The sequence below is a fragment of the Mustela putorius genome, unplaced genomic scaffold (genome assembly GCF_011764305.1).
Source record: "Mustela putorius furo isolate JIRA1106 unplaced genomic scaffold, ASM1176430v1.1 tig00537327_pilon_pilon_pilon, whole genome shotgun sequence".
Classification (NCBI taxonomy): Eukaryota; Metazoa; Chordata; class Mammalia; order Carnivora; family Mustelidae; genus Mustela; species Mustela putorius.
The window spans coordinates 377,906-404,391 of NW_025422450.1; the positions used below are offsets into that span (position 1 = coordinate 377,906).

Consider the following 26,486-nt stretch of genomic DNA (forward strand, 5'->3'; position numbering starts at 1 on the left):
CTGTCTCATTACTCTATATGCCAGTACTCTGTTTTAATTACGGTGGCTTTGTGGTTTGATTTTAGATTATGAAGTGTGAGTCCACCATCTTTGTGGGATTTTTTATATTAAAAAATTGTATATACTTAGAAGCATTCAGAATGTCAACAAAGAAGCTGTAACTTTTTTTTTCTGCAATTACAGATTAGAATTCAATTAGCAGAACAACAATTATTTCATTTAAGTTGTTCCAGAGATAACTGAAAATGGAAACTACCACCCATATATAATTAATTTGTGCTGTTCACCAATAAAAACCTGCTTTAAATTTTCATGCCAATTTCCAACCCCCACACTGTATCAAACAAAGTTAGTGAGTACTTAAATTATCACCGTAACAAGGCTATCTAAAGATGCTTTCAGTAGTGTATTAACTATACCAAAAAAGACTGTACAGGTTAAAAACATATCTTACACAACCTTATATTTCAATTTTTTCCCTTTAAAAGGAAAAAATATTGTACAGGCCTTTAGTGCTTTATAGACCAATAACAAAACAAAACAAAACAAATAAAATAAAAACAAAACAAAAACTGAACTAGAACTTATTCATCATTATCATTTTCTTCATATGCATCTTCTTCATCTTCCTCCTCCTCCTCATATCCTTGTCTTCCTCTTCTTCCTTTTTTTTTTTTTTTTTTTTTTTTGCTTTATACAGCCTTGATTACTCCCCTTTTTTGATGCATCAGACTTCCTTTAGCTTGCTCTGCAGCAATATCTTTCCTGTACTTCTCCCTTCAGCTTAGCAGCCTCTTTCCAAAAAGCTGCTCATTATCTGCAGCAGTGTTATTCCACGTCTCTCCCAGTTTCTTTGCAACATCACTAATGAATAGGTTGGGAAGTTCTCTTTTGGTTTTTGGGTGATACTCAGAACAAAACAAGAAAAAGGCTGAAGGAGTCTTCTTGGGTGCATTTGGGACCCTCAAACATCCTTTTTGCTTCTCCTTTAGGGGAGATATAAGTTCTAATTTTTCTTTCATAATGAGCCTTTCTTGCCTTTGCCGTGTCTTCAAATTTTCCTTTCTATTTAGCAGACATGATCCTCCAATTCGCTAAGCTCTTCTTATAAAACTGAATATTTGACTGACTGAAGCATCTACTTGCTTCTTCTTGTGGTCTTATAGGCAAGTTTTCATAAAGAATGCATATGATGATATTTTCCTCTTGGCTTCTTCTTAGGATATCCTCTATACATGTGTAATTATTTTCTCAGTGAGGCACAGAACTGTTTGGTGCCATCTGACTCTCACTTGCCCTGGAACTGTCTCTCCTTCTGTGAGAGCAGGAGCCAGACGTAGTCTCTTTGTTGTTCTTTCTCAAGATTGTTTTAGTTACTTGGCATTTCTTGGAATCACATAAACATTAGAATGGCAAATGATTTTCTTTCATACTTTAAAAATACTATTTCTCTCACATCTGGGTTACACTATTTTAACTGAGAAGTCTGCTGTCATTTTCATGTTTGTTCCACTTTACATAATGTTGCTTTCATCTCCAACTGCCTTTTTTTTTAATTTTTCATTTTTTTATAAACATATATTTTTATCCCCAGGGGTACAGGTCTGTGAATCACCAGGTTTACACACTTCACAGCACTCACCAAAGCACATACCCTCCCCAATGTCCATAATCCCACCCCCTTCTCCCAAATACCCTCCCCCCAGCAACCCTCAGTTTGTTTTGTGAGATTAAGAGTCACTTATGGTTTGTCTCCCTCCCAATTCCATCTTGTTTTATTGATTCTTCTTCTACCCACTTAAGCCCCCTTGATGCATCATCACTTCCTCATATCAGGGAGATCATATGATAGTTGTCTTTCTCTGCTTGACTTATTTCGCTAAGCATGATACACTCTAGTTCCATCCATGTTGTCGCAAATGGCAAGATTTTATTTCTTTTGATGGCTGCATAGTATTCCATTGTGTATATATACCACATCTTCTTGATCCATTCATCTGTTGATGGACATCTAGGTTCTTTCCATAGTTTGTCTATTGTGGACATTGCTGCTATAAATATTCAGGTGCACGTGCCCCTTTGGATCACTACGTTGGTATCTTTAGGGTAAATACCCAGTAGTGCAATTGCTGGGTCATAGGGCAGTTCTATTTTCAACATTTTGAGGAACCTCCATGCTGTTTTCCAGAGTGGCTGCACCAGCTTGCATTCCCACCAACAGTGTAGGAGGGTTCCCCTTTCTCCGCATCCTCGCCAGCATCTGTCATTTCCTGACTTGTTGATTTTAGCCATTCTGACTGGTGTGAGGTGATACCTCATTGTGGTTTTGATTTGTATTTCCCTGGTGCCGAGGGATATGGAGCAATTTTTCATGTGTCTGTTGGCCATCTGGATGTCTTCTTTGCAGAAGTGTCTGTTCATGTCCTCTGCCCATTTCTTGATTGGATTATTTGTTCTTTGGGTGTTGAGTTTGCTAAGTTCTTTATAGATTCTGGACACTAGTCCTTTATCTGATTGTTGTTTGCAAATATCTTCTCCCATTCTGTCAGTTGTCCTTTGATTTTGTTAACTGTTTCCTTTGCTGTGCAAAAGCTTTTGATCTTGATGAAATCCCAATAGTTCATTTTAGCCCATGCTTCCCTTGCCTTTGGCGATGTTCCTAGGAAGATGTTGCTGCGGCTGAGGTCGAAGAGGTTGCTGCCTGTGTTCTCCTCAAGGATTTTGATGGATTCCTTTCCCACATTGAAGTCCTTCATCCATTTTGAGTCTATTTTCGTGTGTGGTGTAAGGAAATGGTCCAATTTCATTTTTCTGCATGTGGCTGTCCAATTTTCCCAGCACCATTTATTGAAGAGGCTGTCTTTTTTCCATTGGACATTCTTTCCTGCTTAGTCGAAGATTAGTTGACTATAGAGTTGAGGGTCTATTTCTGGGCTCTCTATTCTGTTCCATTGATCTATGTGTCTGTTTTTGTGCCACTACCATGCTGTCTTGATGATGACAGCTTTGTAATAGAGCTTGAAGTCCGGAATTGTGATGCCACCAACGTTGGCTTTCTTTTTCAATATCCTTTTGGCTATTTGAGGTCTTTTCTGGTTCCATATAAATTTTAGAATTATTTGTTCCATTACCTTGAAAAAGATGGATGGTACTTTGATAGGAATTGCATTAAATGTGTAGATTGCTTTAGGTAGCATAGACATTTTCACAATATTTATTCTTCCAATCCAGGAGCATGGAACATTTTTCCATTTCTTTGTGTCTTCCTCAATTTCTTTCATGAGTACTTTATAGTTTTCTGAATATAGATTCTTAGCCTCTTCAGTTAGGTTTATTCCTAGGTATCTTATGGTTTTGGGTGCAATTGTAAATGGGATTGACTTCTTAATTTCTCTTTCTTCTGTCTTGCTGTTGGTGTAGAGAAATGCAACTGATTTCTGTGCATTGATTTTATATCCTGACACTTTATTGAATTCCTGTACAAGTTCTAGCAGTTTTGGAGTGGAGTCTTTTGGGTTTTCCACATATAGTATCATATCATCTGCAAAGAGTGATAATTTGACTTCTGCTTTGCCGATCTGGATGCCTTTAATTTCCTTTTGTTGTCTGATTGCTGAGGCTAGGACCTCTAGTACTATGTTGAATAGCAGTGGTGATAATGGATATCCCTGCAGTGTTCCTGACCTTAGCGAAAAAGCTTTCAGTTTTTCTCCATTGAGAATAATATTTGCGGTGGGTTTTTCATAGATGGCTTTGATGATATTGAGGTATGTGCCCTCTATCCCTACACTTTGAAGAGTTTTAATCAGGAAGGGGTGCTGTACTTTGTCAAATGCTTTTTCAGCATCTATTGAGAGTATCATATGGTTCTTGTTCTTTTTTTTTATTGATGTGTTGTATCACATTGACTGATTTGCGGATGTTGAACCAACCTTGCAGCCCTGGAATAAATCCCACTTGGTCGTGGTGAATAATCCTTTTTAATGTACTGTTGAATCCTATTGGCTAGTATTTTGGTGAGAATTTTCGCATCTGTGTTCATCAAGGATACTGGTCTGTAGTTCTCTTTTTTGATGGAATCCTTGTCTGGTTTGGGATCGAGGTGATGCTGGCCTCATAAAATGAGTTTGGAAGTTTTCCTTCCATTTCTATTTTTTGGAACAGTTTCAGGAGAATAGGAATTAGTTCTTCTTTAAATGTTTGGTCGAATTCCCCCGGGAAGCCGTCTGGCCCTGGGCTTTTGTTTGTTTGGAGATTTTTAATGACTGTTTCAATCTCCTTATTGGTTATGGGTCTGTTCAGGCTTTCTATTTCTTCCTGGTTCAGTTGTGGTAGTTTATATGTTTCTAGGAATGCATCCATTTCTTCCAGATTGTCAAATTTGTTGGCGTAGAGTTGCTCATAGTATGTTCTTATAATAGTTTGTATTTCTTTGGTGTTAGTTGTGATCTCTCCTCTTTCATTCATGATTTTATTTATTTGGGTCCTTTCTCTTTTCTTTTTGATAAGTCTGGCCAGGGGTTTATCAATTTTATTAATTCTTTCAAAGAACCGGCTCCTAGTTTCGTTGATTTGCTCTATTGTTTTTTTGGTTTCTATTTCATTATTTCTGCTCTGATCTTTATGATTTCTCTTCTCCTGCTGGGCTTAGGGTTTCTTTCTTGTTTTTTATCCAGCTCCTTTAGGTGTAGGGTTAGGTTGTGTACCTGAGACCCTTCTTGTTTCTTGAGAAAGGCTTGTACCACTATATATTTTACTCTCAGGACTGCCTTTGTTGTGTCCCACAGATTTTGGACCATTGTATTTTCATTATCATTTGTTTCCATGATTTTTTTTCAATTCTTCTTTAATTTCCCGGTTGACCCATTCATTCTTTAGAAGGATGCTGTTTAGTCTCCATGTATTTGGGTTCTTTCCAAACTTCCTTTTGTGGTTGAGTTTCTTTAATATCTTCCATGCCTTTTTCGAGCCCAGCTAGAACCTTCAGAATTGTCATCCTTAACTCTAGATCTGACATATTACCAATATCTGTATTGATTAGGTCCCTAGCCTTCGGTACTGCGGCTTGTTCTTTTTTTTTGTGGTGAATTTTTCCGTCTTGTCATTTTGTCCAGATAAGAATATATGAAGGAGCAAGTAAAAATGCTAAAAGGGTGGCAACAACCCCAGGAAAATATGCTTTAACCAAATCAGAAGAGATCCCAAATTGTGAGGGGGGAGAAAGGGGATAAAAAGAGGTTCAAAAAGGAAGAAAGAAAAAAAAAAAGAAACGATTTAAAAAAAGAAATGGAATAAAAAAATATAAAAAAGAAAAAATATATATATTAGATAAACTCGTTAAAAAAACGTTAAAAAAGGAAAGGGTAAAAGTTAAAAAAAAATTTACCAGAAGGCGAGAGAAAAAAAAATGAAAAAAAAAATTAAATTAACTGCAAGACTAAAAAAAAAATCACAGGGAGAAAACCATGAGTTCCGTGCTTTGCTTTCTCCTTCTCTGGAATTCTGCTGCTCTCCTTGGTATTGAAACCACACTCCTTGGTAGGTGAACTTGGTCTTGGCTGGATTTCTTGTTGATCTTCTGGGGGAGGGGCCTGGTGTAGTGATTCTCAAGTGTCTTTGCCCCAGGCGGAATTGCACCGCTCTTACCAGTGGCCGGGCTGAGTAATCCGCTCGGGTTTGCTTTCAGGAACTTTTGTTCCCTGAGCGCTTTCCGTAGAGTTCCGGAGGACGGGAATACAAATGGCGGCCTCCTGGTCCCCGGCCCAGAGGAGCCGAGAGCCCAGGGCCCCACTCCTTAGTGCGCCCTCAGAGAACAGCACCCAGTTACTCCCGTCTGCCTGACCTCAGGCCGCGCTCCCAACTCACCGAGCCTGTGGCTGGTTCAAAGTAACACCGCGCTGCCAGCTTACTGTCAGCTCTGTCTCTGTAGCCGGCTTTCCTGTTCCAATACCCGCAAGCTCTGCAACACTCAGACACCCCTGATTTTTCTGTGACCCTGCGGGACCTGAGGCCTCGTTGACCCCGCGTGGGCTTTGCCCTGGTTTAGCCTCTGGAGCGATGTCCCTCAGTGTAACAGACTTCTAAAAGTCTGATTTTGTGCTCCGTTGCTCTGCCGCTTGCCGGGAGCCAGCCCCTCCCCTCTGGGTCTATCTTCCCATCACTTTGGATTCACTTCTCCACCAGTCCTACCTTTTAGAAAGTGGTTGTTTTTCTGTTTCCAGAATTGCTGTTCTTCTTCTCTTCGATCTGCTGATGGATTTGCAGGTGTTTGCAATCTTTAGATAAGCTATCTAGCTGATCTCCTGCTAGCTGAAATAGTCTCAGCCTGCCACTTCTCTGCCATCTTGACTCCTCCCCCCTCTCTGGCTGCTTTTAAGATATTTCTTTTTGTCACTTGTTTTTAGAAATTTGACTATGATGTGCTTTGATTTAGTTTTTTTTTTTTTTGTATTAGTAAAGATACAAATCTTTGGATTTATTTTGCAACAAATCTGAGAAAAATTTGGGTCATTATTTCTTCAAATCAGATATTTTGGCCCATTTGAGTTGTCTCACAGCTGATTGATGCACTCTATTTCTCCCCCAATTTCTTATTTTTCAGGATCTCATTGCAGATAAGACTCTGTCTTCAAAGTCATTAATCTTTTCTTTTGCAATCTCTAACCTGCAGCTAATCCTATCTAGTGTAGTCTTCATGTTGAACATTGTAGTTTTCCTATCTAGAATTTTAATTTGTGCCTTTTATATGTATATTCCATATTTCTACTTAATATGGTCAATCTTTCCTCTTGCTTCACGAGCCTATGAAATATAGTTAAACTAAATTTTAATGTCTTTATATACTAATTCTATCACTTATGTCACTTCTGGTTACTTGTCTTTTGTTTGAACTTTCTCCTGTTTGTGGAGTCATATTTTCTTGTTTCTCTGAATGGCTGGTAACTTTCAATTGCATGCCAAACATTGTTTGGTAAAAATTACCTTTTTAGGTGGTAGATATTTTTGCACTCCATAAATAGTTTTAAGATTTGTTCTAAAACACAGTTTCTTCATATGATTTGATCCTTTTGGGCATGTTTTTAGGATTGTTAGAATCTAAAACACTGTTTAATGTACAGCTAAATTCTCCCCCCTACTAAAGTAAAACTGTTCTCAGTACTCTACCTGATGTCTCATGAGTTGTGAGGTTTACACTTTGACTGTTGGAGACTAGAACTATTCTGGACCCTGTGTGGATAATAATGATTGTTCCCTTTAATCTTCTCATGTGGTTCATTTTCCACCATGGGATAGTTTTTTATACACACACACACACATACACACACACACATACATATATTCATACACACACACACATATATATATATATAATGTTCAATGCTCAGGTGAAGACTAAGAGGAGCCCTCTGCAGATCTCCAGGATGTTCTTTCCTTCTGTGTGTGCAGTTATTTCTTCTCTGGAACTTTGCAAACCTTAGCCACTTTTGGTTCCTCTGGATTCCAAGATGGATTCACAAATTAGAAAGTAAAGTAGATTCTTCTGGGGTTCCTGGAAACTTTATCTAGGCAGTCAGCTGAGACAATTATAGGGCTTACATCATTTGTTTTCTATCTCTGTTATCATTGTCCTTCAATTTCCAATGTCCAATGTCTCAAAAACTATTGTTTCATTTATTTTATTCAATTTTTTTTTTTTTTTTTTGTTTCAAGCCCTTATAACTCTCTTTTGGTCCAAAGCAGATGTCTTATGTTTAGGTTTCACTTGAGATTGCACTGAATCCATAGATCAATTGTGTGATAATTTAAATCTCTTTTAATAATAGATATTTTAACCATAAACTTAGAATATTGAGGTTTTGAGCCTTTTTCTTAGTATTTATTCAGATGCAAGTGAAATAATTGTTCATTTAGCCACTGAAAAAAATGTCATAGTTAAGTTATTGGCATTAATGATTTTACCAAGATTTTTAGCTATAAGAATACTATTTCTAAGTATTTTATGATTTTGATGATAACATGAATTGTATATCTTTTTCAAATTGTGTTTTCTGTATGTTTTGTTTCTAAAGAAATATTATTCTTATACTTAATAACGTTGGTAAATTCATGAATTCCTACAATTTCACTGTGGAATTTTACACATGAGTTTTATTCCCTTTAATCTAATATTCACTGAAACTCCCCAACTCTAAAATATTCTTTTTATCAGAATTTATGGTTGGAATACTAAGATATGCTATGTTCCCATTTTCCAAGAGTTGGGAGATGGAATCAGAGCTAAGTCTTGCTAATTGTTTAGACTCAGATATGTCAGTCATGTGACTGACTTTTCTTGTTAGATCACGGTTAAACCATGTGGGCTTGAGACCAAGATCCTGGAAGCTGAAGGGAAGGAAAAGTGTGTACAGGTACAGAGTATGTATTAAAAACAATCAACAAGAAAAGCAAATACCCAAAGCAAAGGATTTAAGATTATGCTCTACCATGCTAAGTCAATAGTCTCCTCTAATATACTCTCATCATACTCTCATCTAATATACTGTCATCTAATAAATTCTTATGTAAATAACTGCCACTTAGGAGCCCTCTGATTAAACAATAAACAACTATGCAACTAGATAGAGGTTTCTGTTTTGACAACCCCTCCCATTCTCTTTCTTTTCACCTTGTTTTCCCTCTCTGGTTTCCAGACATTGTCTCAGATGCATTCTTAATTCTTTTAGCTTTAGTCTGCATGATATCTCATTCCCACATTTATGTTCTCCTTAATGCCTAGGAATTCATATTCCTCTGCAATCATCTCTTACCCCCAGGGGAAAAAACAAACAAACAAAAAAACTGCTCCAGATTCAACCACATTTCACCACTTTAACAATTCACAAACTAGACAGAGATACCATCAGTTATTGCCTGGATCACTTTAACAATAGTCCCCTTGTTTTCTTTCTCGTCCTACTGACTAATCTTACTACATCAGCAATAATAACTGTTGAATATTTTACTAGAGACATAAGTCAAAATGTGTCATTTTTCTACTCAATGATCCATATCATCTCCCTATTTCACTCAACTTAAAATAAATGTTATGTTAATGGCTTATTAGATGTCATATGAATCTGTTAATTTTCTGACCTTTTCTCCAATTACTGTACTTCTGGCTCCTTCAAACCATTCATATCAGCTTCTTTCCATTCCTTAACAATACTGGGCATGTTCCTGTCTTACAGAATTTGTTGTAGTTGTTTCCTCTGACTGGAAACTTCTTCATCCAGAAATCTACTCAGACAACTCCCTTATCTCCTCCAGATCTTACTCAAGTATCATCTTCTCACAAAGTCCTGTCCAGGATGACCTGCTCAAATTGAACCCCTCCCTGTTCTGCAGCTGTCAGTAGTCTCCATCTACTGCAATGTTTTCTTTTCCTTTAGCAGTTACCACTTTCTAATTAGCTGTATTCCTGAATGGTATGTCAACTTCATTAATGGTCCCAATTCTTCATCTTTTCCCACATGCATCCTAGAAAAACTTCCTCTCAAAATGATAAAACTAAAGAGATGGAGAATAGTTTAGCTATTGCCAGGAGTCAGGAACTGGGGAAAGAATGCGTATGGCCATATACTATGGTGACAAAGGGATAATATGAGGGAAATCTTTGTAGTGATGCAACAGCCCTGTGTTGTGATTGAGCTGGTGGCTATATGAATTCATACATGTGACAAAATTGCATGGAACTACACACACACAAATGCAAGTACATGTGAAACTGATGATATCTGAATAAGAGGTGTGAGTTGTATCCAGGGTAATTCCCTGGTTTTCACATTGTATTATATTCAAACACCGATGGTGGGAACAAAAAATGGTACAACCAGTTGGAATTTAATTTATCAGTGTCTTATAAACTTAAACTTATTTTTCTGGTATGAGGTGATGATTTCAATCATGATATTTACTCAAGCAAAATGTAAACAAGTATCCACAAAAGAGTTATATAACAATGTTTAAGTGGAATTATTCATAAAGTTCAAACACTAGAAATAACAAAAACAGCTATCAGTAGGTAATTGGATAAACATTTGTCATATAGTCACATAATGAAATAATAGCAATACAGGAAACAAATTTCTGATAGACTCAACATTAAACAGTTATAGTGAATGAAATAAAAACAATATTTGCTTCAAGGTAGAGGAGTCCACTGGAAAGGAATATAAAGAAGCTTTTTGGGGGTGCCTGGGTGGCTCAGTTGTTAAGCATCTGCCTCTAGCTCAGGTCATGATCCCAGGATCCTGGGATTGAGCCCCACATCAGGCTTCCTGTTCAGCGGGAAGCCTGCTGCTCTCTCTCCCACTCCCTCTGCTTGTGTTCCCTCTCTCACTGTGCCTCTCTCTGTCAAATAAGTAAATGAAACCTTAAAAAAAAAAAGATTTCTGGGATGCTCAAAATTCTATTCCTTTTTTGGGTTGGTAGAAACAAGGTGTATATATTTGTCAAAACTCAAAAACATAAGAATGTTATTTTAGATGTAAACTAAATCAATAAAATCACAATATCTAACTTGATATATGTTTTACTGAAATCTTCCTACATCTTGAACTAAGTAACATCTGTCCAACTTTTAAGTACAGTGTAAATTTTAATAAAACCCATCACAATGATGCTGGTTTTATAAAGTTTACTTTCTTTCAACTATAGTCATATATATTGAAATTTTATTATCTGACACATACAAGTTGTGTTCATTCTTCATGAATTGAATTCTTAATATTTATTGTTTCTATTTACTTTTCAAATATACCTTCGCCTTAAAGAATAATTTGTTCCATTTACTTAATAAAGTTACAAGTGCTTTACTTTGGTATATACTATGATCATTAATAACTCTTCATATAACCCTTTTCTTTAAATGATCTAACCATATGTATTCCTTTATTTTATAACTTTCTGCTTCTTCAGCCTTATGATTGCAATTATTAATATCATACAGTGTAATACTCAAGGAACTTAATTTTTAAATATAATATAGATATATTTGTCTTTAATCTGGAGAGTTCAGTTAAATTACACTAAGTTTTTATTGTCATTTTCATTTTTTAAGCATTTCTTATTTGTTTTCCATTTTTCCTACTGAATTTTTTCTTCATTATTCCCCTTCATAATGTTCTAGTACACCCTTCCTTGGGCTGAGGTTCCACAAAAGAATTAGGCCCTACAGTAAATTATTTGAGTGACTATTTTGTCCATTCTAAAAGGAATATAAATAACTAGTAACATTCTATATATATAGAAGAAAAGTTAATTCATTACATATAATGGATGTTTTAAGTCACTAGGGCTTCATTTTCTCTTAAAGTCCTGATTGAGAAGGGATGCTCTGCTGAAAGAAAGAAAACTGACAAGAATATGCATTATCACAGGTAACAAGGATGGTTTAGATTTCAGAAGTTATGTATAGGGACACCTGGGTTGCTCAGTCAGTTAAGTGGTTGCCTTCAGCTCAGGTCATGATTCTAGGGTTCTGGAATCAAGACCCACATCGCACTCCCTGCTTAGCAGAGAGCCTGCTTCTCCTTCTCCCTGCCTTTCTGCCTACTTGAGCTCTCTCTCTCTTTCTCTCTCTGTCAAATAAGTAAGTAAAATTTTAAGAAAAGCAGTTCTGTATAGAAACATGTTCAAAGCCTTCACTGAAATCTTAGCAATAGATTAGACTGTGAAAATATAAATGACTATAGATCAGGGTTTCTCATCATCACCACTATTGACATATTTGTCTGGATAATTCTTTGTTGTGGGAGAATGCCCTGTATGTATTGTAGTTATTCAACAACTTCCACTAGATGCCATTAGCAATGTCCCAATTTATAAGAAGGAAAAACATAAACAGAAATTTCTAAATTTTCTTTGGTGGGATAAATCTCCTCCATTGAGGGCAGCCATTACAGTCAACTACTTCAAGGAGTTTGAATAAAAATGTAAGGATTGGATTAAAAAAAATGAATTGACATACGATTAGATTGTCATGTGTCCCATTTTTAAAACATAATTACTCAGAGTGCTTTTTTTTTTTTTTTGTTATTTTTTTTCTAAGTGCCTTGATGATGATAAAAGTGTATGGAGACACTGCATAAAAAACTTGATTTTGCTTTTTTCTGTTGATTTTGACTTATAAACCATAAGTATAGTTTTTTTAATTAATAATGGTGTGAACTGAGTATTTTCATATGAAGAAAAAAGAGTAAATGGGAAAAAATTTGAGAAGGTGTGCTAAGTGAAAAAGCAAATTTTTAAAGAGAAAATAGTCTAAGAAAATGAGATTTTTAAGAAAGGGAAAGAAAATTTATAGGAAGTAGAATATAATTTTCATGATGAAAGGAAATAAAAATAAAAAGACATGAATTTGTGATAGAAGAGCAGGATGTTTAAGAATTTTATATTGTGCAAAAAGAGAAACTGTTGTATGGATTAAAAGTTCAAGGTGTGGAGACTGAATAATTAAGGACATACGTTTTTGAAGGTGTTACTGAAGGTTTAAAAGAGATGTAGTGTGCATAAAGGACACTGATAAATTATTTGATAACGTTTTGAATGCCAAGTTGAAACTCAGGCCCATGAATTTGCAAAACACCAATCCTCCTCTACATTCCATAGAATGCTGGTATAGGAGAAAAAAAGTAAATAATTGTTACAGGAGAAAAGTTACATAGGATGTGATATTTAATTTTAAAATGTGGGTTAAAAATCAGAGTGTTTAAGGGTTGTGATGAGAAAATGGCAGTGGAATTGGAAGACCCCAACCTCACCTCACTGTACAAACACAGAAAGATAACTATTAAATCATTCTAAATGCCCCAGGAATCAATCTGAAGATTGACAGAACAAATTCCACAGCTAAAAGGAGAGAAGAGGTCACATTGAAGAAAGTAGAAGAGATGGTGGCTTATGGGAGAAATGAGTCACAGGTACTACAGAGGGGAGGGCACCATCATTGCAGATAAGGTAAAAAGAGAGTAGAGCACAGAGGGAAATGAACAAGAAGAACTTTTCCCCAAAGCCATTGGTTGGGAAAGACAGGTGCTGAATTTCATGAGTTCTTGTAACCAGCAGGGCTTAAAATCTAGAGTTAAAGGTCAGTGGTTCTAGGCGGGATGGAGACCAGAGGGCACTGTGCTGTGATGGATATAAGGCAGGCAGACAACACAGGTACAGATGGCATAAGGGTAGTGATTTGAAGAATGCCTAGGGAACACAGTGGTGATATTATTCTCTCTTTTTGGAGCATATCCATGAGAGGCAGCATTCATGGAGACACCAGTCTGGGGACAAAGGAGCTGGCTGGAACCCTTTCCCTTCCCCAAACCTCAGCATTAACAAAGAACCACCCTTGGGAAGCAACACAGCACTAACAAAGGCTACTTAACTTGCTTACACCAAGTCCCACATGCCTGTGCTCTGCCAGTACATCCTTTTTAAGTCAGACTTGCTTAGTTCAAGCACAGTGGAACTCTTAGCTGTAAAACCAGAAGAAAGCACTGCTCACAACACTGCTACCAACCAGAGAGTCCTGCAGGGCTTTAGTTTAGTGGAACTAGCATCAGGTCTCCTTTAACACTCGCTCCATTCTGGCCAGGGACAAAACACTGCCCATTGTAAGCAAGGAGAGCCTCTGCAGATGACTAGCCTAAAGGAGAAAGTAGCCCAATCACAATAGCAGGCCACACACAAAAACACACCACAGACTCTCTGAAGCATCAGGCCCTGGACACTGCATGACTTTTTCTTCACAAAGCCATTATTCTCAGGAGCAAGAAACATGACCCGTTTTTTTAACAGAGAGAAGAGGGCAGAGACCTAGAAAAATGCCAAAATGGAGGAATTCATCCCAAATGAAAAAGATAAGGCCATGGACAGAAGTCTAAGCAAAACAGATTTATGTACCATGCCTGGTGGATAATTTAAAGCAGCAATCATAAGGATACTCACTGGGTTTGAGAGAAAAATGGAAGACATGGAGATACTTACCACATAGATTAAAGAGCTGAAAAAGTAGCAGTCAGAAGTAAAGAATGCAACTACGGAGATTGTAAACCGGTTTGATGCAATGCACAAGAGGCTAGAAGAAGGAGAGAAATGAATTAGAGATATAGAAGACAAAAATAATGGAAAATAAGCTGAACAAAATAGAGACAGAAGAATCATGCAACATGAGAAAAGACTTAGGAACTTAGTGACTTCATTTGTATTATAGGAGTACCAGAAGAAGAGAGAGACAAGGGTTTAGAAAATATATTTGAAGAAATAATGGCTGAAAATTTTCCTAATCTGGGAAAGGAAACAGATAACCAAATTCAGTAGGCACAGAGAACTGCCATCAAGAACAAGACATATTATGATTCAATTTGTAAAAAGTAGTGATAAAGAAAAATTCTTAAAAGCAGCAAGACAAAAGAAGTCCTTAACTTACAAGGGAAGACTGGTAAGTCTGGCTGGAGATTTCTCAATAGAAGCCTGGCAAGTGAGAAGGAATACCATAATATATTCAAAGTGCTAAATGGAAAATATCTACAGTCAAGAATATTCTATCCAGCAAGGCTAACACTCAAATAGAATGAGAGATAAAGAATTTCCCAAAGAACAACTAAAGGAGTTTGTGACCACTAAACCAGCTCTGCAATAAATTTTAAGGGGAGTCTGTGAATGGAGAAGAAAAACCAAAAGTGACAAAGACAAGAGGATCAGAGAAAATCTCCAGAAATAATGATAAAACAAGTAATAAAATGGTACTAAATAGGAGCACCTTGGGGCTTCAGTCAGTTAAGCATCTGCCTTTGCTCACATCAGGATCTCAGGGTCCTGGGATAGAGCCCTGTGTCAGGCTCCCTGCTCAGCAGTGAGTCTGCTTCTCCCCCTGCCCCTCACCCCCATTAGTGCTCTCTCTTCTTCTGTCTCTCAAACAAATAAATATTTTTTAAAAAGTCACTAAATACACATCTATCAATAATTATTCAGAATGTAAGTGGACTAAATGCTCCAATCAAAAGATATAGGGTGTCAGAATGGATAAAATAATAAAACCCATCTAAATGTTGCCTACAGGAGATTCATTTTTGACCTAAAGACACATTCAAATTTAAAGTGAGGGATGGAAATGTATGTCATGCAAATGGATATCAAAAGAAAACAAAAGTAGCAATACTTATAAGGGACAAGCTAGGCTTTAACACAGACTGTAACAAGAGATGAAGAGGGTATTACATCAAAATAAAGGGGACAATTCAACAAGAAGATCTAACAATTTTAAGTATTTATGTACCCAACATGGAACACCATATATATAAAACAATTAAAAACAAACATAAAGGAACTAATTTCTGACAATACAACAATAGTAGAGGTCCTTAACACACATTTACATCAATGAACATATCATCTAATAGAAAATAAACAAGGAAACAAGGAGTTTGAAAGACACAATTGACTAGATGAATTAAACAGATATATTCATTATGTTCCATCCTAAAACACCAAAATACACGTTTTTTTCCAAGTGCATACAGGACATTCTCCAGAACAGATGACATATTAAGTTACTCATCAGGCCTCAACAAATACAAAACAAAAACAAAAACAAAAGCAAACAAACAAAAAACAAAACAAAAACAAAATACCGCAATAATATGCATATTTTCAGACCACAACACGGTGAAACCTGAAGTCAACCACAAGAAACAAATTTGAAATGACTGCAAATATATGAAAGTTTAACATGTTAATAAACAATGAATGAGTCAATGAGGAAGCCAAAGAAGAAATTTTTAAAAATACATGGAAATAACTGAAAATGAAAACACAATGGTCCCAAACCTTTGGGATGTAGCAAAAACAGTCTTAAGAGTGAAGTATATAGCAATACAGGCTTATTTCAAGGAACAAGGAAAATCTCATAAACAGTCTAACCTTACACCTAAAGAATCTAATAAAAGAACAACAAATGAAGCCTAAAGTCAGCAGAAAGAAGGAAATAAAGAGTAGAGGAGAAATAAATGATATAGAAACTAAACAATAATAATAACAATAACAATAATAGAACAGATCAATGAAATCTAGAATTTGTTCCTTGAAAAATTAATAAAATTGAAAAACCTTTCTCCATTATCAAAAAGAAAAGAGAAAGGAACCAAATAAATAAAATCACAAATGAGAGAGGAGACATGACAACCAACACCACAGAAATACAAATAATAATAATAGGATATTATGAAAAATTATATGTGAACAAACTGGACAACTTAGAAGAAATGAATGAATCCTTAGAAACATTTAAACTACCAAAACTGCAATAGGAAGAAGAAATAGAAAACTTTAAGAAATTGATAAGCAGAAAAGAAACAATCAATAATTTAAAAACTCCCAAGAAACAAAAGTCTAGGTCCAGATGTCTTCACAGGCAAATTCTAGGTAAATATAAAACACAAATATATATGTATCTTTCTTATAATTCATTTTTTCTATCTGATTTTGAAAAGCAACTACATAAAGCAATAATTATAAATTAAATTGATGATACATAATGCATAAAGATATGATTTACCACAATAACAGTAAAACAAAAAGGGTGGAGTTATGTAGGACCCAAATTTTTGTACACTATTGAGATAAAATTGCTGTTAATATAAACCAAGTTTTTATAAATTAACATGTTAGTTGTAATTCCCATTGAAAGAACCAAGAATATAAGCTAAGATTATATAATATGATAACAAAAAAAAGAACAGAAATGGCACCTTAGGCAATATTAGTTTCATGCAATGAGGGCATAAATAGAGGCATTGGTGGGAGAAATAATATACAGTGAAGAAAAAACAAAATTGCAGAAAGTCTACTTTGTTAGTATAACATTAAATGTAGACGATTAAACTGTTCAATAAAAGGCAAATTGGAAAAAGGATTAAGAAAAATATGATCCAGTTACATATTTTCAATCAGAGATTCACTTTAGCTTTAGGGATGTAAATTGGAAATAAAGCACCATGTGAACAATAAGCAAAGGAGAGCTAGAGTGGTCATACTAATATCACAAAGTATACTTTAAGTTAAAAGTTGTTACAAAAGATTAAAAAAATTATATAATGAAAAAGCATCAGTCCATAGATAAAATATAGCATTTATAAATATATATGTATCTAACAGTAAAGCCCTAAAACACATCAAAGAGAAACTGACATAATTAAAGGGAGAAAAAAAAAACCAGCATAACAACAGTAGTTGGAGATTTCAATGCCCCACTTTCAATATATAGGTAAAACAACTAGATTTAATATTAATAAAGAAATTGAAGATATTTGGGTGCCCAGGTAGCTTAGCCTTTGGGTGGCTGCCTTCATCTCAGGTCATGATCCTTGAGTCTTGGGTTAGTGTGACGCATTGGCCTCCCTGCTCGGGGAGGAGTCTTCTCCCTCTGACTCTTACCCCACTTGTCTTCTCTCTCTCTTTCTCCCTCTCAAATAAATAAATAAAATATCTTAAAAAAAAAAAGGAAATAGAAGACTTTATTAATCAACTATACTAATAGACATCTATGGAACACTCCACCCAACAATAGCAGAATATACATTTCAAGATAGATAATATGTTAGAACACATCTTAATAAATCAAAAAAATAACATCTTAAAAAGCATTTCATTTTATCACACTGAAAGGAAATTAAAAATCAATATAAAAATAAAATTTGGGAAACTTACAAATATGTAGAATTAAACAACACACTTATAAACAACCCATGGGTCAAAGAAGAAATACAAGAGGTTAGGAAATACTTTGATATGAACAAAAATTAAAATGCAAAGCACTGAAATGTATGGTATGCAGCAAAAGCATAGCCAAGAGAAATTTATAGCGATAAACATCTACATTAAAAAGGAAAAAAGTAAGATCTCAAACCAGTACCCTAAATGTCACCCTAAGACACTGTGGGGGAAGAAAAAGAACAAATAAACGTAAAGCAAACAGGAAGAAGGAAATAATAAAGATTAAAGTGGAGAGACAATAGAATAGAAAATAGAGAAAATAATAGAAACAGAAGCTGGTTTTCTGAAGATTAGCAGAAGTGACAAACATTCAGCAAAAAAGAGAGGACTCAAAAACACTAAAATCAGGAAAGGAGGAGGAGACATTACTAAAGCTTTACAGAATAGAAAGGAATAGAATAGAATACAGAATAGAAAGGAATAGAATAGAATACAGAATAGAAAGGAATACTATAAACAAATGCTGATAAAGTAGATCAACTCAATGAAGTGAACAAATTCTTAGAAACACTGAAGTGACTCAGGAAGAAATAGAAAATATCAATATACCTATAATAATAGATTGAGTTAGTATTAAAAAAAAAACTATTAAAAAAAAACCAACCCAGATGGTTTTGCTAGTGAATTCTACCAAAGTTTTAAAGCAAAAAATTAATACCAATCTTTCACAAAAACAGGAGGAACACTTTTGAACTCAATCTATGAAGCCAGATACCAAAGGCAGAGAAAGACATCACCAGAAAACTACAGACCAATAGTTCTTATGAATACAGATGCAAAAATCATCAACAAAACACTAGTAAACTTAATCCCGCAGAATATTAAAAGGATTCTACACAATAACAAAGTGGGATTTACCCTAGAATGCAGAATTGGTTCAGCATACAAAAACCAATCAATATAATATACCATATTAAGAGAATGAAGAGAAAAAAATACAATACCATCTCAAAGGATGTAAGAACATTTTTGACAAAATCCACTGTCTTCTCTTAATTGAAACAAAACATTTAACACACTAGGTATAGAGGCAATGTTTCAAACTATTGAAGACCCTTTATGAAAACAACACCATATTAAATGATGAGAAGTCTCAAATCTTTCCTCTAAGTCCAGGAACAAAAAGTATATCCACCCTCACCACTTCTATTCAGCAATGCACTGGAGATCTTTACAGTGACAAGAAAAAATTGTGCATGTATTCAAGTGAGTAAATGAATAACCACAACTGAAATATGTTTTGCCATCTTTAAGGTCCAGAGTCCAGAGTCGCCTTGTTTCTGAAATAAGTCCATATTCCACCTAGCTACGGAGAGCAGGATCAAGATACATTCATGTTACTGATGCATGTAACTGAGGCTTCTGTCTGACCCAGGATATTGCCCTGAGTGGTATAATCACTCGTCTCTGTGCTTGTGTAAGGAACCCAGAGACATTTTAGAATTCTGCCAAGACAACTCAGAACGAGTGACCAGCCTGAAAAGGACTCCTTCCTGAAATGGTGACTCAGCAAATAGCTCAATATACGAATGCAAGTGTGAATGAAGAGACATGTAAAAGTAAGTTTTACTTTTGTTATTTCTATTATTTGGTGTGTGTGTGTGTGTGTGTGTGTGTGTGTGCACGACCTCATGTCCAATGTTCCTAAGAAAAGTATTTGAGCCACAAAGAGCAGACACCAGGGTACTAGAGTTTAGGTCTGTTATTCTCTCAGGTCTGGTCAACCTGACTTCTCATTTCTTCTCATTCCCTAATTAAAATTGTTCCACAGTTCTCAGTTCAATAACCTCTCTCATTAGATATTCCTTTCTTTCCATCTGATTCTTTTCTCATTTTTGCCCACACAGTCTAATTTTGGAAAGTCTCTCGGCCCCTATATTTTTCCTCTTCTATTAGTAATGTTCCTGGGTCAGATGCTTTCTGTGTAGTTTAAATTTTTTTCCACTCTCTACTCCCACAATCCCAAGTCCTAGTTTACTCCAGTCCATTCTTTTTTGTATGTCACTAGAATAGCATTTATTTCTAAACTATGTCCAGGAATTGGCATTTAATATGTATCATATTTACGTTCTAAAGTTTGAGAAAGATGACCTAATAGAATTAAAAACCAAAACTTTCTTACTGGCCACTCTGTGTAATAATGAAATAAAAGCTTTTTTAATGGAACACATTGCTGTGGAATTCTAAAAAGCTATTAATATTCATGGTGAATACGTTTTAATGTGCACCAACTGGGGCTTTTTGAATTAGAGAAGAGATCCAACTTATACTGACAATAGTTCTGATTCACAGTAAGTTCTTTAAAAATCAATGTATAATAAGACTACGAGTAAGTGAGTAACTACATAATCAACTATCCAGATACAGAATGGAAAAATTCATTCAAGTATCATTCAAGTTATACTTGCATAGAATTTATATTATGCTCTAAAAATGCTTCATGCAATAATATGGAATTGGACCACTTTGGTGTTAACTTTAAAATTTTATTTGCTTTGTAAGATTTAAAACAAAACAAAACAAAACAAAACACTGTTTCTTTTTTTCCTCTATAAGTTGTGTGAAACATAGTGGTGTAAAGTTTCTCCTATGTTTTATTGTTTTATATATAAGACCATATCTTACACAAAAGCATTTTTGCTACTATTGACTAATATATTTAGAACCTTAGGCAAATATAACAGGATTGGATATATAATTTGTCACATTCTCCTCCTCAATGATAATTCCATATCACTTTTGAAATTTAAGACAAAATCTTGCTAGATCTTGCCCTTTTTATGTCTGAGTAATAGAGAATAGATGGATAACCCATTTTTTTTCCATTCATCTATTCATGAACACTTGGGTTGCTTCCATATCTAGGCTATTGTAAATAACGCTGCAATAAACATAGGGCTGCATATATCTTTTCTAATTACTGTTTTCATTTTTCTTGTGGAAATATCCCATAAAATTACTGGATGATAGGGTAGTTATATTTTTCGTTTTTTGAGGAACATCCATACTGTTTTACAGAGGCTACAGCAATTTATATTCTCATCAACAGTGCACAAGGATGCTTCTTTTTCCATATCGTTGTCAACATTTGTTATTTCTTTTCATTTTTATTTTAGCCATTCTAACAGGTGTAGGTGATATCTCCATATGGTTTTGACTGGCATTTCCATGATGATTAGTCTTCTAAAGAGCATCTCAACATGCATCCGTTGGCCATCCCGATGTCTTCTTCAGCAAAATGTTTAGATCCTCTGAACATTTTTTATTGATTTTTTTTTGGGGGGGGATTGGTGTTAAGTTGTAGAAGTTCTTTTTTCTTTTAACTTATTTTGTTTAAATTCAAGTAGGTAACATATAATGTATCATTAGTTTCAGATGTAACTTTCAGTAATTCATAAATTGGTTATAAATTCTTTGTGTATTTTGGACATTAGCTACATCATTATTAGCAATGTCTTCTCCCCCTCAATAGGTTGCCTTTTTGGTTTTGAAAATATTTGTATTAAGCTTTTCATTTTAATTCCAATGTAGTTAATATACAGTGTTATACTAGTTTCAGGTGTACAATGTAGTGATTTAATAATTGTATCCTTATCTCAGTGCTCATTGTGATAGGTGTATTCTAACCCCCATTACCTAACTCACTTATCCCCCCATGAAACTCTCTCTGGTCACCATATGTTATTTCTCTATTGTTATTTTTTGGTTTGTCTCTCCTTTTTCTTGTTTGCTTCTTAAATTCCACATATTAGTGAAATATTATGGTATTTGTCTTTCTTTGAATGACTTACTTCATTTAGCTTATACTCTTCTACCTCTATTCACATTGTTGCAAATGGCAAGAGTTCATTCTTTTTTATGGCTAAATAGTATTTCCGTGTGTGTGTGTGTGTGAGATTCCCTTGTATGTGTAGTCCCAATAGTTTATTTTTGTTTTCATTCTTCTTGCTTCAGGAGATCTATCCAAAAAACTGTTGTGACCAATGTCAGAGAATTTCTGCCTGTGCCAACTTCTACAATTTTTATGGTTTCTTTTCTCACGTTTAGGTCCTTAATCCATTTTGAGTTTATTTTTGTGTAATGTGTAAGAAGTGGTCCTGTATCATTCTTTTGCATATAGCTGTCCAGTTTTCCCAACACAATTTGTTGAAGAGATTGCCTTTTTCCCACTGGATACTGTTTCCTGCTTTGTCAGTTAATTGGCCATATAATTCTGGGTTTATTTCTCTATTTTCTATTCTATTCTAATGATCTATGTGTCTATTTTTATGCTAGTACCATTGTGTTTTGATTATTACAGCTGTGTAGTGTAGCTTGAAATCTGGGATTATGATACTTTTGGTTTTCTTCTTTCTCAAGATTGCTTTGGCTCTTGAGTGCCTTTTGTGGCTCTGCACAAATTTTAGGATTACTCTATTCTGTGAAAAATGTTGTTGGTATTTTTATATGGATTTCAAGAATTTGTAGATTCCTTTAGGTACTATAGATATTCTGACAATATTAATTTTTCCAATTCATGAAATATTTTTTTCCATTGGTATCATCTTTAATTTTTTCATCAGTGATCTATAGTTTTTGGAGTATAGGTTTTTTATTTCCTTTATTAAATTTATCCCTAGGTATTTTATTATTTACTTTCAACTGTAAATGGGATGGTTTTCTTTATTTCTTTTTTCTGCTACTTATTTTTAGTATATAGAAATGCAACAGAATTCTGCACCTTGTTTTTGTATCCTGTGATGTTACTGAATTAACTAAATAATCACTGTAGTTTTATAATGGAGTCTTCAGGGTTCTCTCTATATAATATTAAGTGATCTGCAATTGGTGAAAGTTTTACTTCTTCCTTATCAATTTGGATGCCTTTTATTTCTTTTTCTTGATTGATTACTATGCTTAGGACTTCCAGTACCATGTTGAATAAAAATAGTGAGAGTGGACCTCCTTGTTCTACTTGATCTTAGAAGAAAAAAGCTCTCAGTTTTTCACCACTGAGTATGATGACAGCTGTTAGTTTTTCATATATGGCCTTTATTATGTTGAGGTATGTTCCCTTTGCACTTACTTTCTTGAGAGATTTTGTCATGAGTGGATAATGTACTTTGTCCAATGCTTTATCTTACATCTTTTGAGATGATCATATGATTTTTATTCTTTGTCTAGTTAATTTGATGTATCATGTTGATTTATTTGCAAATGTTGAATCACCCTTGCATTAATGGAGCAAATCCCACTTAATCATGGTGAATAATTATTTTAACATATTATTGGATTCAGTTTGCTCTGAGTTTGTTGAGAATTTTTGTTTCCATGTTCATTAGAGATATGGGCTTCTAGTTTTCTTTTTATGTAGTGTCTTTCTGGTTTTAATATCAGAGTAGTGCTTTTCTTGTAAGATCAATTTGGAAGGTTTCCTTCCTCTTTTATCTTTTGGAATAGTTTGAGAAGAAAAGCTATTCACTCTTTTATAAATGTTCAGTAGATTTAATCTGTGAGGTCGTCTAGTCCTTGACTTGATTACTGATTCAATTTCATTGCTAGTAATTAGTCTGTTCAAATTTTTAAAATTTATTCTGGATTTAGTTTTGGAAGTTTCTAAGTTTCTAGTAATTTATCCATTTCTTCTAGCTTGTCCATTTTTTTGAATATTGGTTTTCATAACATTATCTTATAATATTTGTTATTCTTTGTTATTCTGTGGTGTTTTATTGTTTTCAGACTACAGATCTTTTATGTTTTTGGCTAGGTTTATCCCTACATATCGTACGGTTTTGATGTAAGTGGGATTAATTCCTGATATCTCTTTCTGCTATTTTATTATTAGTGTATAGAAATGAAATAAGTTCTTTACTTTGATTTTGTATCCTAATTTTCCTGAATTTATCTATCGGGTCTAGCAACTTTTTGGTGGAATCTTTTGGGTATTGTATTTGGAATACCATGTCATCTGCAAATAGTGAAAGTTTGGTTTCTTCTTTGCCAGTTTAGATGTCTTTTATTTCTTTTTGTTGTCTGATTGCTCAGTCTAGGATTTCCAGTACTACGTTAAATAATGGTGGTGAGAATGGACATCCCTGTCTTTTTCCTAATTGTGGAGGAAACGCTCTCAGTTTTTTCTCCATTAAGGATGATATTAGCTGTAGGTTTTTCATATAGTGCCTTATTTTTATGAGGTATATTCCTTCCATCCCTGCTTTATTGAGGGTTTTTATCATGAATGAATGTTGTACTTTGTGAAGTGGTTTTTGTCTATCTATTGAGAGGATCATGTAGTTCTTTTTTTTTTAATTAATTGTGACATATCACAGTGATTGATTTGCAAGTGTTGAACCACCCTCACAGTCCAAAAATAAATCTCACTTGATTGAGGTGAATGATTTTTTCAACATATTGTTGGATTCATTTTGCTGATATTTTGTTGAAAATTCTTGCATCTATGCTCATCAGGGATGTTGACCTATATTCTCCCTTTTAGTGGAGTTTTTCTGGTTTTGGTATCAGGGTAATACTAACCTTGTAGAATGAATTTGGAAGTTCTCCTTCCATTTCTATTTTTTGGGACAGTGAGAAGAACAGATATTAACTCTTTTTGGGGGGAAGATTTCATTTATTTATTTGACACAGGGAGAGATCACAAGTAGGCGAGCAGCAGGTAGAGAGAGAGGAGGAAGCAGGCTTCCTGTTGAGTAGAGAATCTGATGTGGGGCTCAATCCCAGGACTCTGAGATCATGACCTGAACCAAAGGCAGAGGCTTAACCCACTGAGCCACCCAGGCAACCCCAGGTATTAACTCTTTTTTAAATGCTTGGTATAATACATCGGGGAAGCAATCTGGCCCTGGACTTTTGTTTGTTAGGAGATTTTTGATGAATGATTAAATTTCTTTGCTGATTATCAGTCTATGTGAGTTTTCTATTTCTGCTTCAGTTTTGGTAATTTATATGTTTCTAGGAATATACCTATTTCTTCTAGGTTGTTGAACTTGTTAGTATGTAGTTTTTCATAAAATTCTCTTACATTTGTACTTCTGTGCTGTTGGTTATTATTTCTTCTCTCTCCTTTGTGATTTTATTTATTTGGGTCCATTCTCTCTTATTTTTGATAAGTGATCAATTTTATTAGTTTTTCAACAAACCAGCTCATGGATCTGTTCTATAGTTCTTTGTTTGTTTTAGTTTCTATATTCTGCTCCAATCTTTATTATTTCCTTTCTTCTGCTGACTTGAAGCTTTGTTTTTCATTCTTTGTCTCGCTCCTTTAGGTGAAAGGATAAGATGCTTATTTGAGATTTTTCTTGCTTCTTGAAGTAGGCTTGTATTGCTATACACTTCCTTCTTAGGTTAGCTTTTGCTGCATCCCAAAAGTTTTGGACCATCTTGTTTTTATTTTGAATTGTTTCTACGTATATTTAAAAGTTTTTTCTTTGATTTTTCTGGATGGCGCATGTATTGTTTAGTAGCAGGTTGTTTAACTCTGTGTATTTGTGGTTTTCCAGATTTTTCTTGTGGTTCACTTCAAGTTTCAGAATATTGTGATGAAAAATATGCATGGTATGACCTCAATCTTTTTGTACTTGTTGGGGGCTACCCTGTGACCAAGGATGTGATCTGATGTGGAGAAAGTCCCATGTGTACTTGAAAAGAATGTGTTTTCTGCTCTTAGGATCAAATATTTTGAATATATATGTTAAGTCCATCTGGTCCAATGTGTTTTTCAAAGCTATTGTTTTATTGTTGATTTTTAAAAATTTTCTTTTAAAGATTTTATTTATTTATTTGTTAGAGAGAGAGGGCACACAAGCAAGGGAAGTGGCAGGCAGAGGGTGAGGGAGAAGCAGGCTCCCCATTGAGCACAGAGCCCGAAGAAGGACTCTATCCCAGGACCCTGGGATCATGACCTGAGCCAAAGGCAGAATCTTAACTGACTGAATCACCCAGACATCTCTTTTGTTGATTTTCTGCACAGACAATCTGTCCATTGATGTATGTGGGGTGTTAAAGTTAAAGCTGAATGAGAAAATTACATACCCAAGTATACTTTATCCAGCAAGGCTGTCACTCAGAACAGAAGGAGTATACTTGGCTACGGAATTTTCTCATTCAGCACTTTGAATATATCATGCCATTCCCTTATGGTTGGAAAGTGTCTGCTGAAAAACTTCCTGCTAGTCTTATGGATTTTCCCTTCTATGTTACTTCTTCTTTTGTCTTGCTGCTTAAAATTGTTTTATTTCTTTATCACTATATTTTGCCAGTTTAATGACAATATGTGTTGGTGTTGGTCTGCTTTTGTTGAATTTGATGGGGGTACCCTCTGACTCTTTAATCTGGATGTTTGTTTCTTTCCACAGATTAGGGAAATTTCCAGTTATTATTTCTTCAAATAAATGTTCTCCTTTTTCTCTCTCTTCTTCTTTATTATATTATGGAGCTTCTATATTATAAATGTTATTATGTTTGATGGAGTTACTGAATTCCCTAAGTCTATTCTCCTTTTCCATAACTCTTCTTTGTCTCTTTTGTTCATTCACTATTTTCCATTATTTTGTCCTCCAGGTCGCTAATTTGTTCCTCTGTGTTCCAGCCTTGTGTTCATTGCATCAAATCTGCTTCCAATATTATTTACTGCACTCTTCAATTCTGATCAACTCTTTTTTACCTTTTATATCTGTGGTAAGCAT

At 34.8% G+C, this 26,486-nt stretch overlaps 1 protein-coding gene and 1 pseudogene across 3 annotated transcripts in view; one reads left to right on the forward strand and one right to left on the reverse strand.

The window, feature by feature from the left end:
* Positions 1-584: 584 nt before the first annotated feature.
* LOC101677222 lies at positions 585-13,812 on the reverse strand (annotated as a pseudogene).
* A 5,288-nt stretch (positions 13,813-19,100) lies between these two features.
* LOC123390353 (butyrophilin subfamily 1 member A1-like) overlaps positions 19,101-26,486 on the forward strand; it is a 38,146-nt gene continuing 30,760 nt past the window's right edge. For all 3 annotated transcript variants that reach the window (XM_045074277.1, XM_045074278.1, XM_045074279.1), the window contains exon 1: positions 19,101-19,364. In XM_045074277.1, the coding sequence (XP_044930212.1) occupies positions 19,304-19,364 (61 nt within the window). In that variant the 5' untranslated portion in view covers positions 19,101-19,303. The remainder of the gene's footprint in view (positions 19,365-26,486) is intronic.